At 36.7% G+C, this 14,293-nt stretch overlaps 1 protein-coding gene across 3 annotated transcripts in view; it reads right to left on the reverse strand.

The window, feature by feature from the left end:
* ATR (ATR serine/threonine kinase) overlaps positions 1–14,293 on the reverse strand; it is a 42,730-nt gene that overhangs the window by 27,200 nt on the left and 1,237 nt on the right. For 2 of the 3 annotated variants that reach the window (XM_055817102.1, XM_027787182.2), the window contains exons 3-18: positions 13,262–13,405; positions 11,804–12,693; positions 10,600–10,787; positions 9,167–9,361; positions 8,720–8,946; positions 7,741–7,893; positions 7,402–7,600; positions 6,546–6,805; positions 5,965–6,155; positions 5,758–5,858; positions 5,274–5,445; positions 4,466–4,633; positions 3,388–3,582; positions 2,848–3,033; positions 2,291–2,383; positions 117–247 (exon numbers count right to left, since the gene is read on the reverse strand). In XM_055817102.1, the coding sequence (XP_055673077.1) occupies positions 117–247; positions 2,291–2,383; positions 2,848–3,033; positions 3,388–3,582; positions 4,466–4,633; positions 5,274–5,445; positions 5,758–5,858; positions 5,965–6,155; positions 6,546–6,805; positions 7,402–7,600; positions 7,741–7,893; positions 8,720–8,946; positions 9,167–9,361; positions 10,600–10,787; positions 11,804–12,693; positions 13,262–13,405 (3,493 nt within the window). Of the gene's footprint in view, positions 1–116; positions 248–2,290; positions 2,384–2,847; positions 3,034–3,387; positions 3,583–4,465; positions 4,634–5,273; positions 5,446–5,757; positions 5,859–5,964; positions 6,156–6,545; positions 6,806–7,401; positions 7,601–7,740; positions 7,894–8,719; positions 8,947–9,166; positions 9,362–10,589; positions 10,788–11,803; positions 12,694–13,261; positions 13,406–14,293 lie in introns of those variants that run through there. The other variant, XM_027787183.2, reaches the window with a different exon arrangement.

Genomic DNA, 14,293 nt, shown 5'->3' on the forward strand with positions numbered 1-14,293 from the left:
GTGAGAAGCATTTTAAAGTTACTTCAGCTCTATGGTTTAGATTACTGTCTAGAACAAAACAAAACAGTGTATTCAAGGACACAAATGACATGTCACTGGGCACACTATCAGTTCACCTGCAACACAGTTCTGGAAAGTCGTCCTTGTATCTTAGAGCTGTTCGCAGCGTAGTCATCATCTTCACTCTTACTGAACTGATGTGTTTGGGACCCATGAGCTTCATTAAAGACATAAGACTGTTCAAGGCCTAGACATAGAGAAATTCATTTTAGTGTATTAAGAGACTCAGTAAAACATAGACAAGCCATATTTTCTAATAAAACCAGGCTACCTCAGTGTCGTGATTTAGCCCCAGCTGATAAAGTACCATGCAGCCACTCACTCACCCCTTGCCACAGGGATGGCAAGGAGAATCAGGAGGGAATGTAAAGTCAAGTCTTGAGATAAGAACAAATTAACAACTGAAATAAAACAAGTAATAATGATAACAACTACTATTATGAAAAGGAGGGAGAAGGGGAGAGAAGCAAAATCCAAAGCGAAGGGAGAAAAGAAGACAAGAGATGCACAGTACAGTTGCTCACCACCCACTGACTGATGCCCAGCCACTCCCTGAGCTGCAGTTCGCCGGCCCCAGCCAACTCCTCCTGTTTATATACTGAGCAGCATGTTCTAAGGTGTGGGATATCCCTTTGGCTAGTTCAGGCTAGCTGTCCTGTCTGTGTTCCCTCCCAATTTCCTATTCCTCTCCAGCCTCCTCCCCAGCAAGGCCTGAGAAACTGAAAAGTCCTTGATTTAATATAAACATTACCTAGCAACAACTAAGAACATTTATCAACACTATTCTCACACCAAATCCAGAACAGAGCACTGCAACAGCTACTAAGAAGAAAATTAACTTTATCTCAGCTTAAACCAGGACAGTTGGCTTAAGAAACCATACTCTATAAGACATCAAATGCGGTCTGATGTTTCAATAAACAACTGGGAGGTTAGAGAAGAGAATGAAAGGGACTCTGTACTGACAGTGTTGTAACAAAAAGTTGTTATTTAGGCTGTTGATAGATTGATGAGGAGTAACACCAAAGGATACCATTAGTTATAGAATCCCGTTATAGGATAATTGACTATATGTCCAAAGTTTTAGAAGCTGAAAAGAGTGGGGTTTGGAAATACAGAGAAAACAAACATGTTTAAAAAAAAAACACAACAAAACACCAACAACAGAATTGACATACAACTTCTGGCAGAAGTGATAGGTAAGCTTCATGGAACAGGTAATAGCTCAGTTGTCAATGAGACTGAAGAAGGACAGAAGAGAAATACTGAGACACAGAAAAAGCAGGAGATATTTCAGCCACAGTAACACTGTACCAAATAAGGTAGTACAACATCCAGCATAACAAATCAGTAACAGAGAAAGAAACTTGAGCTTAAGGAAAGGTCATGGAAGGGGAAACTCACCAAGAACAAAAAAAGCAAGAAAAGGTAGAAACAACACCAAGTGCAGCAGAAGAAATACTATACAAATGAAGAAATGCAGAAAGCATAAAAATAAGAGGCTATGAAAACGAGATCATTCCAATGTGAATATCTGAGAAGCAAAAAGCTTGAAGGAACACCAGACAAAATGTAGTCTGTCAATGTAAAGGTTATATATATTCTACCATTGAAAAATTCCCTACAGAAATCTGCACTGCCTCTGTGAGGTGGCTAAAAGGCCTGTCTTGTGGTTAAAAAAAAACTGTCTCAGCAAAGCAGAATTTTCAGACTCTGTCTCAAGTTGTGAGCTTCAATTTCTCTAAATGGTCTCTACTGTAAAACTCAAAGGAGCTGTTTTGTGAGAAGCAAAACAAATAAAGCTGTTTCTCTTGGATTTGCATGTTTTTTTTCTTTAGCTTTGCCCTTTGGTGCCCTTGTAACTGTTCCCTGCAGTAACTCCAGTTTTCTCCAGATTCCCTCATCCTACACTTCATTTCTTTCACACATATAAAACACACACATGGATTCCTCCTCTATAATTACTGATTGACTGACTTGTTAGATGTACCATGTCTAACTAACTGAAATATATACATTACCTGAAATGAAACATGAAAGAAACAAAATAAAATTTTGAGCTTACACAGAAGTCCTACCCACAGTGAGACCAGCAGTTTTCAAGCATCGCATCAGAGCCTTAGTACCTTTGAGACTTCAATGACAACTGCACAATCACATAAATAAGTCTGGAGTATTAAAGTAGCCCTTAATTTTGAATATTAAGACAAAGATAATCAAGTTTATGCACCATTTTTTTATCCTCAATGCCAACACTGGAACTCAGTAACTGCATGTTAAAAAATGCCAAGATACCAAGCAATTTAGGTTGCAGATAATCAGCCTGTGGAGGAAAAAGAAAAAAAAAAAAAAAAAAGTAAAAACTCCAAGCAATCTTACTATTAACATATTCCTAAGCTATAAGAAATTACAAAGCAACTATGAAATGCTAATTCGGAAAGACAAATGAGAAGAATCCCAAATACATACACTGCTCCTTATGAAGTATCAGCACTAATGAAAGACATTCCTATTAGACTATAGGGTTTTTGCTTTGGTAGGGTTTTGGCATTTGTGCGTCTTCTTTGTTTGTTTGTTTGTGGTGGGTTTTTTGTTTTGGTTTTTTATGCATATTGGGTATGTAACTCCGTTACAGGAACATGTAATATGAAATGCCAGCCTTTCCTCCACTTCGTTTTCCCCACCAAATAAGTGATGTTCAGAGAATACCAAATTGTCTTCACTCTCAGACTGGAGAAAAAAAATATCACTGAACAGAACTGAACATGAATATTTTTATGTCCTTACCATTTGTTCAGGTGATGTTATTTCTCTAGGTCCCTGATAAGGATCATCATGAGATGCAAATGTAGCCAATATTGACAAACCATTGAAGACTTGTTGATAGTGCTCTCCTATACGCAGCAATAATTCATTATGCAGCCCCTGGTAGTCCTGTCTAAGCAAGCTGCCCAGTTCTATTTCGGTCTCATTCTATAATCAAATAGCAAACAGAAACCAAGTCTTCATTTCATCATAATGAAACTAGCACGCTGAGAAACAGAAGGCATTTGACTCTGGTTGATTTACCATAGAAATCAAAGAAAGCTTCTAGTCAGTTCAGTGTTAGATAAACAAATTTTTTAGTTTTAAAGTTCACAACATATCTTACAACAGTTCTTCAGAGGCAACAGAACAGATTATGAATGACAAGAACAACAAAACTTCTGCATACACAATTTCCCCACCTATACTTTGCAATATCTTAACTTCAATAAAGCAGAAAGCCTGCTATACATTAATTGTTGCTCCTAATCTGCACATATAATAGAGCAAATGCCAATTTACCTTAAGGTAATGAAGCGCCCTCTCAAGCTCATCCTTGGAGCAGGAACAGACCAAATGAGAGAAGATGTATTTGAAGTTATTGATTAAAATCTCTCTTCGGTTTACATTCAGCTGTTTTGCTATGGTCCGAATAAGTGTGGAGGCTGCAGGACTAGCCTTGGCTGCAAGGTCTGGAAGCAAAACTTGTAGGGTCCGCTGGTAAATTAAGAACAACACAATAGAAAAAACAGGCAAACAAAAAAACCCTCCCAAACCCCAGGGTTTGGCTTTGTTCCATTTGTGTCAGTACAACATTACACATCTCTGGTCATACGTATGACCACAGGTATGAATAAAGAACAACTTTAAGATGGAAATACCCAGGAAAAATGCAGATAAAATAAATTACTTAAGGAGGTGCTTCACCTAATCCATACTGAGAAGCATGCAAACAAAAGTGGGCTAGCATTTTTTCTGTCTATACAGATTCTCCACAGAAAGAGATCTTGAGAAAAAAAACCCAAAACCCTACAAAAAATCCGCAACACAAAAAAACCAGACCCAGACTCAACACCACTCCCCCAACCTACCAGTCAACTAGAACACAGCTTACTTAATGGTTGTGCACTTCCCATCTACCAACAAGCAAAATGTGAGTATGAATAAGAAGCTACTTAGGCTTCAAGACTGACAGATATCTAACCAGATCAGGAAGAGATCTATCCACGGAACAATAGCTTTCTTCATTTGAAGCAAGAAAGTACACACCATGCACAAAATCACACCTTACAGATAATTCCTCCAAGGGCACTACATCATTAATATCAATATGCGCTATGAACACTCCAGGCCTTAGTTACTTCATCATGTCATACATGAATTAGCACTGTGGCCGCTGCTGTAACTCCTTGATAAAACTGTCCCTCTGCATTTGAGCTCCCAGTTGCAGCAATCCCAGAGTATTCTATACTATAACAAAGAGCAACTAGAGAAAAGATTCAGTTTCATGACATTCACTGAAAATTTGTGGACTAAAATAGAAATCCACAAGCATGCAAACACGCACACAGTCAAAAGTAAAACGGACTGACCAACTTACTGAGAGAAAGCGATTTAGATCTGGAAAATCAAATACACTGGCGATCTCAGATAACATGTCCAGAGCCATTTCTCTTTGGTGAGCAGCTGTTTGATTCTGTAGCTCATTACCCTGGCATGGAGCACTTAATACTGCCATCTGGCTGGAGTGCAGGGATTCTACTAGAAACTAAGCATGAAGAAATATGTACTTAGTATTACTTTCCCCTTTTTCATTCCCTAAAAATAAACACAAAGTTTTGCTCCTCATTCTATGCATCTGTTTTTCCTTCTCATTCGTTGCATAGATTTATGATTATTACTTTGCAACAGAACTGGATTATCATTTACTTAATAACCACATTTAATTTCACAACCCTGGATTCAGACATTGCATTATTAAAAAAGTATTCAAAATTAGAAAAGTTTGCTTTTGATAATTTTCTTCTAACCGGAGCTCCTGTCTTTAGATAAAGGGTGTAAGAGAAAAACCAAATCAATCACATCAGTCTTATGCCTGTGGTACATTGACTTCAATTCCAATTTAAAATCATAGCTTCTTGTGGCAAAGGTTCCATACAATGCAAGAAACTATATATAGAGTTCCTTTATTTCAGAATAACAGCATCTAGGGAATAAGAGAGAAAAGCAATACTGTTGAGGGGAGCAGATCATGAAAAAGTCAAAGACTTCCCATCCTTCCTGAATGTTTGTGGGTTGTGGGTTTTTTAAATCATCTCTTTCTTGTCCAATGAGATTTCACCTTGTAAAATACTGTAATTTTAACATCATTTTCAAAACACACAAAAAGAACCATCAACTCTTTTTACCTGACAGATAGGCTTCTTGTACTGACTGAAAAATGCTTGCAGTTTTATGGACTTTGCTGCTGCCAGGGATCGAATTTCTGTGTATGCTGCTCCAGCCACAGAAGCTGACTTGGACAACAAACAGTGTAACAAATGCAAGAGGGCAAATGGTACCAAATCTCCTTTTGATGCCCTTACAAAATAAGCAGAAGAAAAAGAATTACAAAGGAGAAAAGAATCACTGCATTAATAACACTACTTCAGAATATACGATACCATAATGCAAAATGACTCATCATTCTATTTGCATGGCTCATCTATTCCTATGACAGGGCAAAAGAAAATGAAGAATGTTCCATATGAATCAACAGCATGGAACAGTTGCAAAGGTCTCTGGACCACGGCTGACCTTGAAATAAGTAATTTACTCACATTTACACCTGAACAAAAGGTTACTTTGCATCACAAACTGACATTGCAATTTTCACTGTACTAACAAAAATACCTTCCAATATCTCCTGTTGTGAGAATCAAGGTATCTTTAAGCTCATTATTTCTTGATATTTTGGCATTTGTATAGGCTTCTTTCATTCTTGAAACTAACAGCTGGAACATAGGAAAAAAAACCAAAAAAAATTTAGAGCATTTGACATTAGTGAAAAAAACCCATAGTTAAGTTAGGAAAAACAACAGAAAACAAGTAAAAACTCACCTCTTTTATGAATCCTTCTTCAGAGTCTAAGGATTCTAGTATGTTCTTTATGCACTCACTGAAAGCCACTCTGACAGCTTTGTCTGGATCTTCCATTAGATTTAATAAAGACCCAACAAGAACCTTCACACTGGACTCATCAGTGTTAAAATCCAGATGTTTGCAAAGATGAGGTATATTATCTATAAATGCTGGGTGGCGAGGAAAGGAAAAAGTATTTTTAATGTTTTGTAAAAATCTATTGAAGTGCACAAAACAGTGATGCAAGTAAGCCATAAAGCACACTGTATTTTTTGTTAATCGGAAGAGTAAGTATTGTCAAACCAGGCACACTATTTAAGATTCACATTTTATCAAGTATTATGTTTCTATATATAGCCATAGAACAAAATTGAGCCATGGTAGTTTAAAAATAATATTAATGACTACTCCAAAGATAAGCGGTGATATCAACAGAAATACAACACTTCAAGCACCATTATAGCTATTAAAAAAAGAAAAAGAGGAATGCAGAAAAGTATAGTAGCAGTGACTTAGTACCTCACATAGAAGTGCAAAATGTTAAAGGTAACGTCACCCACCTAACTTTACTGAACTGGATACTTTGCTATCGAGGAGAGTAAGAAATGGCTTGAAAACACGGGCTTGCACGGAACAAGTTGTTTCATGAGTAGGAGTCACAGTAAGGCTACTACATAAAATACCAGAAGTAACATCCTTAATAGCAGAGTCCACTAAGGAAGGTCGTACACTGAACGTGCCAGAAAGACAGCAAGACAATTTCCCAACTATAGCAGCACAAGCCTCCTTGACTAGCTCAGACTTATCCTTAATTTGATTTCTGAAATGGAAACAAAACCAAAACCATTTTAATAGATCATTTACCTAGAAATCTGTATTTCTACATTGCCTGAATTCTCTATACCAGAAGTACTATTAGGACAATTTAAGGATCCACCTGACTAAATTAAATTCTCTTTTTTTCTTTCCAGATTACCCTCAAGTTCTATTAAATGTCTGAAGAAGCACTGAGCACAGTGAGTCTGTCATATTAAAGAAACTGAAGACCAGACACAATAGGACAGAACACACCAAGCTGTATATTACAGAAGGCAGGGAAATTGGAAAGATTTTAAGAGATATACAGACAAGTCTCACGTATATTTAACAAAGATAACACCTTTCCCCTCCTTCATTCAAATTGGGGTCTTCAACTAGCCAAGTAATTTGCATACTGACATGGGAAGTGAACACTATTCCATCATACAGACATCATCACTTACACCTATCCTGTTGATATCTTACAATTTCTGAAATTGAGAGCTAGCAAATTCTGGATGAAATAGAAATAAATATTTATTTTTGCACTTATACTACATTTCATATTTGTTATTTTTTCTTCTTGCACAGAGACAGAAAAGCAGCATTAATACATACAAAAGAGCTTCAGGAATCACGCTGCAGGACTGCACACTTGGTGGGTGAAGCAGGAGAGAGAATCCTTTAATGCAAGTAGCCCGAATTACTTCATGGGGACTTTGTAGTGCCCAATGGTAAATGGATTTTCTCCAATCCAGACAGATGTTTTTTGGGAAGAGAGACAGAAGGAGCACACAGTGTGACTGAGTTTGGGGTGCTAAAGAGAAAAACCAAAATTAAGCAAATAGTTATTTGATCTAAACTTTTAATATCACCATAAGAGGAAAAAGAAAATAATTTTACTTTAGAAGAACCATTCCAGAGAAACATTAGGGTTATATATTTTAAAATACTTACAGAAACACTGTGCAGTTTTTTGACTCAAAATTAGAGGATCGAACCCAAAAGCAGATGACTTAAGAAAAGAATCATCAGGATGGCTGTAAATCCAGGGCAGAGACAGCAATCCACATAAGTTACCAAGAATCTCATCACTTAGTGGAATTTTCACTAGAAGTGAAAAAAAATAAAGCAACAAACCCCCCTGATACTTGTCCAACTCTGTATAGTTTATAAAACAGGTGCACATTTTATGTTCTTAATTTGTTACAAAATGTTATTTTTTTCTATCAACAAAGATTAGTATCACTGTTCCCACATGTTGATATCCTACATTTTAGACATATAATATATGATGTAGTGCCACATCAAAATAATCTAAAAATTTAATTAAACAGTTGACAACATTTCATACATGAGCAGCAGAATGAATACAACTTTGGGATCTCAGGATTTGTACAAATACTCTCAGGTGGACTTTGGGATGGGTAGTAAGCTGAACTCATAATGCTTTAGTCTTAGTAGAGTCTGTCCTCCATCATACTAGCTACTTTTAAAAAAACCATGCAAGTACTTAATATTTTTGGTACACTTCCTATGTGCCACATTTGCTGAAGCTGGTCAGAAGCCTTGAAATCTTTTAGTGAAACTGAGATAGTAAAGCATGCTGCCTCTGTGTATTTTAAGAAGAAAGCTGCTAAAAGTTCCTTCTTTCTTAGGCATATTAACTATCCCTATGTAGTCCCTTGTTTGGATAAAAATCTACAGAAGTACAGGCAAACACTAGTAAAATACATTCAAAAAGGAATGCAAAAGAAGCTCTCTGAACAGAGAGGAGCACTCTTTGTTTTTTAGTGTGACTTTTTTTGTACAGGAATTGGAGTTCCAGCACAAGATCTGTAATTTGAGTACCTCTTCCACAACAGACTAATTTAGTCAGATGCATTCCTAATTTAAAAATCCAATAAAAGACATGCTAGTTTAAAGGATTTCTCACCTTGTGCATACAGTAAAGCATCAAAGATTTTCACTATTCTGTCAATCACTTGTTCTAGGTTCATAGTCTGCGTAGCAGCCTCTAACAGGTTTATACAGGTTTTCAATACTCTTGTGATAAAATCAGAGGAAATCCATATGAACTGTATATTCACCACTGAATCCGAGGAGCTCGGAGTATTCTTACATGTGTCAGCGTTACATGGATGAGTTACTTTATGACCTATACTGTTAAAATAGAAACCACATGATCAATGCAACAGACTATAAAAATCTAATACTGTATTGTTTGTAAGCAAAGTTATTATGAAAATGTGGTTCTTCGAAGCATACAGGACTTATCCAATACTTGTCCTGATACATGGACAAGCACTGAAGTAATCTACAGAAATTATAGTAACAGTTCCAAGAAACTATTGGTCTCACAGTTTCACCTTGGTACCTTTACCTGGTAGAATTTGTTGGGGGAGAAAAATGAACTATGCACAAAGCAGCTAGTCGCAGGATTACAGCGATCCCTTCTATGGTCTGAAGAACATCCTCTGTCAGAATTTCCTTCTCAAGGGTAAGTATTAAGGATGCAGCTTTCTTTGTGATGGCATTCCACAGAGCACTCTTCAATTTCATGTTTACAGGACTAAGTCTGTAAATTAACCATATTAATTGTTTTCCAATACATACTTTTCCAGAAAAGATAAACCATCATAGCAAAACCAGAGCTAATCCATGTGGGATACAAGATTAGGAAAATACCAAACGAAGCTTTAGCTTAAATATGCTCTTTGGGAGAACAAGATACTAACTCAAGTGAAGTATGATGCAAATCAGACATCTGAAAGGCTATAAAGGCTATAAACACTACAATCCCAGGGTGGTTCCTGATGACTATAAAAAGGCAAACGTTACACCCATTTTCAAGGAAGGCAAAAAAGAGGATTCAAGGAACTATAAGCCTGCCAGACTAACATCAGTCCCCGAGAGCGTTATGGAAAGTCTTCCTTGAACTCATTTCTAGCTATATAAAGGACAAGAAGGTGGCGAGGAACAGCCAGCAGATATTTACCAAGGGCAAATCATGCCAGACCTAACTGGATTCCTTTCTACTATGAGACAGATAGCTCTGTGGAGAAAAGGAGAGCTGCTTATTTCGAGGACCTCAAATGGCCAGAAAACTAGGCTGACAAGAGCCTCATGAAGGTCAATAAAGACGTGTCCTGCAATTGGCACAAAACCCCCCCTGTGCAACAGAACAGGCAGGGGGCTGCCTGACCTTTGGAGAAAATGAGCTGGGGGACTTCTGTTAAACTTAAATATAAAAGCAGTGTGACCTTGTTGCAAAGAAGGTCAACTACATACTAGGCTGAATTATCAAGAGTGAAGGCTGATCATGAGCCCATATGTGGCGCACAGCATGCTGGAGCCAGTTTCGACTGCCCAAATGCAAGAAAGAGATCAACATTCTGGAACAAGTCCAAGATAATGATGGAGCTGAAGCACAGCACAAGCAGCGGCCAAAAACTGGCTTCGTTCATCTGAGAACAACCTGACTTAACTAGACCTGCTTTAAACATGTCCAAAGCATCAGCGCAGCCACATACATGATTCTGTCATTCAGTACATATTCTCTCAGTTTTCTATGTGTAAAAATTAGAAAAATTTGCATCGAATGTATTAAAAAATAGTCTCTAATTAAAGTTTGGCTTAAAAATCATCTCTAGATTATGAACCTTCAAAATATAATTTAGATCTTCTCCCAGAAGATCTTTCAATCTGGTTCTTATGAAGTAATTGCTTCAAAAAAGTTGTCATTTCCTATTATTCACTAGCCAAATTACTATAAAGGTAGTTACTCAGTAAGTGTTATACATTACTGGGTCATACGTTACTGGTGTTGGTGATTTCTTGGGATGCTTTGATGCTATGCTTAGTCGTCGTCTTTTCTCTGGAACTTCATCACTGCTGCTGCTCCATCCATCAGTATCAGATGTATCTAGCTGGTTCTGATGAAGCTCCTGAAAGATTTCTTCCGTTTGTGTTTTTAATGCTGTATAAAGTGGACTCACTAGGTACTGGGATGGACAAACAACAGAGGTACCATGATGTATGTTATGCCTTACTTCTCAAAGACATGTTGTTTCTGACTTAAAATATGAAATCTCAAATTATAGTAACAAAGTTCTTAAAAATCTTTCAGTTTGAAAACTTCAATTACAAGACAAAAACTCTCATAAGCAATGAAGTTTCCTGTGTTCCTACCAGACAGAATGCAGCTTGTACAGCTGTACTCCAGTTATTGCCATATCTTGCTACCAAAGCCATCAAAACAGACACGCTAAGTTTAAGAGACAATAAATATGATATGCACATGGCTGTATAGGGTAAAGGGCAATACTCAGCATATCAACACCTCATTGTACTTTTAAATGAAAAAGTAGATTTAGATTGGACATGAGGAAGAATTTTTTTTTTTTTTTTTTTTTTTTTTTTTTTTTTTTTTACGATGAGGGTGGTGACACACTGGAACAGGTTGCCCAGAGAGGTGGCAGATACCCCATCTCTGGAAACATTCAAGGTCAGGTTGGATGGGACTCTGAGCAACCTGATCTAATTGAAGTTGTCCCTGTTCATTGCAGGTGGGGTGGATCAATGACCTTTAAAGGACCCTTCCAGCCAAAACTATTCTATGATTCCATTTTATTTCAAAATTTCTGTGTGCCTGTACTGAACAAATACAACAAAATGAATATGGTTAGAAAGAGCAGCTCAGATGAAGTGAAATTACTTGTAAAGTTGACCTTGAATGAGTGTACTCTGTGCCTTACCCCCACTTTATACTATGATTACAGACAGACCCTTACGCTTCTCAATAGTTCAATACATCTAAAAAACCATAGGGTCCAGCTACAACCAACTAATGAAAAGAATTCAGACCTGTACAAATATGTGAAACAGTTGAGAAACCAGGAGTATCAATCTAATTATGCAACTAAAAATGGTATTTCCTAGATTTTCTTCCTTGCACAGAGGTAGATTTTTATACATGGATCTATGCACGTAACAAATAGAGTTTTTAAAATTAACCTACCTCTTGTTCTTCCTGAGTTCCAAGCACATTCACAAAAATTCCACATATGGTACTGACATAGACTCTTCTTACTTGTAAGGCAGATTCATAGCCAACTGGAACAAACTCCAGAAAATATTGCAGTATATGGCAAAAAGCAGCTTTCAGTTTTTCACACTGAAGACACCTAAACACATCGTCTTCAAACAATGCACAGAGCTTTTCTAGTAGCATATTCAAGTAGACAGGTTCAAAATTTTTGTAAGAATCAGCTTCAAAAGGCAATAATGTCCTCACCAACAGTAAGAGTGGTTCTCCAAAGAGTTCCAATTCATCAGTATTCATTTCAACTGCTGACTGTAGAATTCCAAAGAAGACTGTGAAGAAAACACTGGCCAGCTGTTCTGGTGGTCCTCCTAAATGAATTAATTTTACTAAAAACTTCACTGACAAAGTTTTAACTTTTGGACTGCCATACTCTAACAGCGAGCAGCCTATTCCCCACAGAATAGTATCTTGTCTTACAAAAAACACATCTGCAACAATATCTGTCAGAATAGACATTAATATAACTTCCAAACATTCTACATTGGGCATGCCCATCAGCTGTAGTGGTACCAATCTTAAATATCCCACATCGTCACTCACACTGCTTGAAAATCTCTTTACAGTCACTGGCCAGACCAGTCCATCTCCCCAGGGATGGTTTTGTACATCTCTTTCATGCAAGAAGATTAAGTCTTGGAAAAGCTGTAGCAAGTCTTTTGTTAGTACTTCAAAAATGGAACAACTCTTAATCTTGAACAGAAAAAGTAAAGAGCAAATGACATCACAAATGTTTTTGTGCAATGTGTTGCAGTTCGGAGTTGCAGCAATTCGGAGAAGCCTTGTTATGATCCAGTTACTGAATTCTAGGACAATAAAAAAGAAAGAGCAAACACAAAACTATTAAGATAAAAAAAACCACCAAAACCTCCTGTTAATGAGCACCTCCTTGAGCACAGGTTGCTCATTAGTAAAACAAAAGAGGACTCCTTGAGATACTGCATGTAGGCTCAGTAAACAGAGCCTTCACTGAGACTTTTCTTCAGCTATTCTTATTAAAAAAGAGGAAAAGGGGAGAGGGGGGGATGCACACGGGGCAGGGTGAGGTGGAAGACAAACATTTTACATAGCATAGTTCCAGTCATTTGCCTCTGCCAAAAAAACCCTCAGGCGATGAGTATGCATACAGGATATCTCATCAGTGTGAACTGGACAATATCACTAAGTAATGGTGATGAATAAAGTCAAACTCTTTCCTCATAAATTTCAGTTATCACAAGTACAAATCAATTCACTGTATTAAAAGCCTATCATAATATTCATAAATAAATGCTGAATTTAAGAATCTGCCTTTTTCCCATTTTTGTTCTTTTGCATGATTCCATTGTCAGAAAATGTAAAACCTGAACAAAAATCAAGCTTCAACAAACTCACCAATGCAACTGCATTCAGTTTCCTCCTGATTTCCATCCACATTTACAAACATAAGTGGGGAAGATTTCATGATATGTTGAATAAAATCAAGCAACATTACAGAACTTGGCTGCGAATCTGACTTCTTAATCAGTTCCAAAGCAACTTGAAAAAAAAAGGAGACACATTTCTGAATTAGCATTGCCATAAATAAACTTCACAAACTTTGCTCGCACCTAAAGAGAAAGAAGAATTTTTTTTACATAAAATACTATGATATGGTATTAAACCTGTATAATTATCAATTGAGTGCGCTTTATTAATCCATTAGGATGATTTTGTGCATACCATAAACCCTCTGTGTAATGCCAAACTGTATGAAGAAAACTACTAAGTACTCAACTTGAATAATATTAGCACTACACGCGTTAATGTTTAATTAGTATTATATCCAACTGTTTGATGAGTGAAGAATAGCAAATAGTTGACATTTTAATTTTTTAGTCACACAATTTTACCTAGGTTTATGAACTCCGTAGAAAAAAACTTCTAAGAATTGTTCTAAATCTCCAAGAAACAGAAGTTTTTAAATGGTAAGTTCAGCTTACTGAATCAGAAAGTTGAGAAAAATACTAAACATATTTAGTGCTACTCTATCACTCCACTGAAACAGGTATCTAAATCACATAAGATTCATCCACATTCCAACAGTTAGTTAGCACAAGAAGGAAACTCTCTTGGATTCAGATGGTAATTAACCAGAAAAGTTACATGGTTATGATAAAATACAACACATGTGCAAAGGCAGTATTTAAAGCAGATCAGCTTTTTGTTTTTATTTTTATAGACTCCATTTCAGCACTATAAGAGAATTAAGAGTAACATGGGTATGGTATTTAAATTGATCAATTCAACCATGCACCGCATTTCCACCCTTTTTTTTGTCGATTTAACTTCCTATCATGATAGAAAACACTTCACCACAGAAGTTATTAAAAACTAAGTTATAAATGGTATTGTATTCAACTACTAAATCTCTATTGAAATAAGTTT

The sequence above is a fragment of the Falco peregrinus genome, chromosome 12 (genome assembly GCF_023634155.1).
Source record: "Falco peregrinus isolate bFalPer1 chromosome 12, bFalPer1.pri, whole genome shotgun sequence".
Lineage (NCBI taxonomy): Eukaryota > Metazoa > Chordata > Aves > Falconiformes > Falconidae > Falco > Falco peregrinus.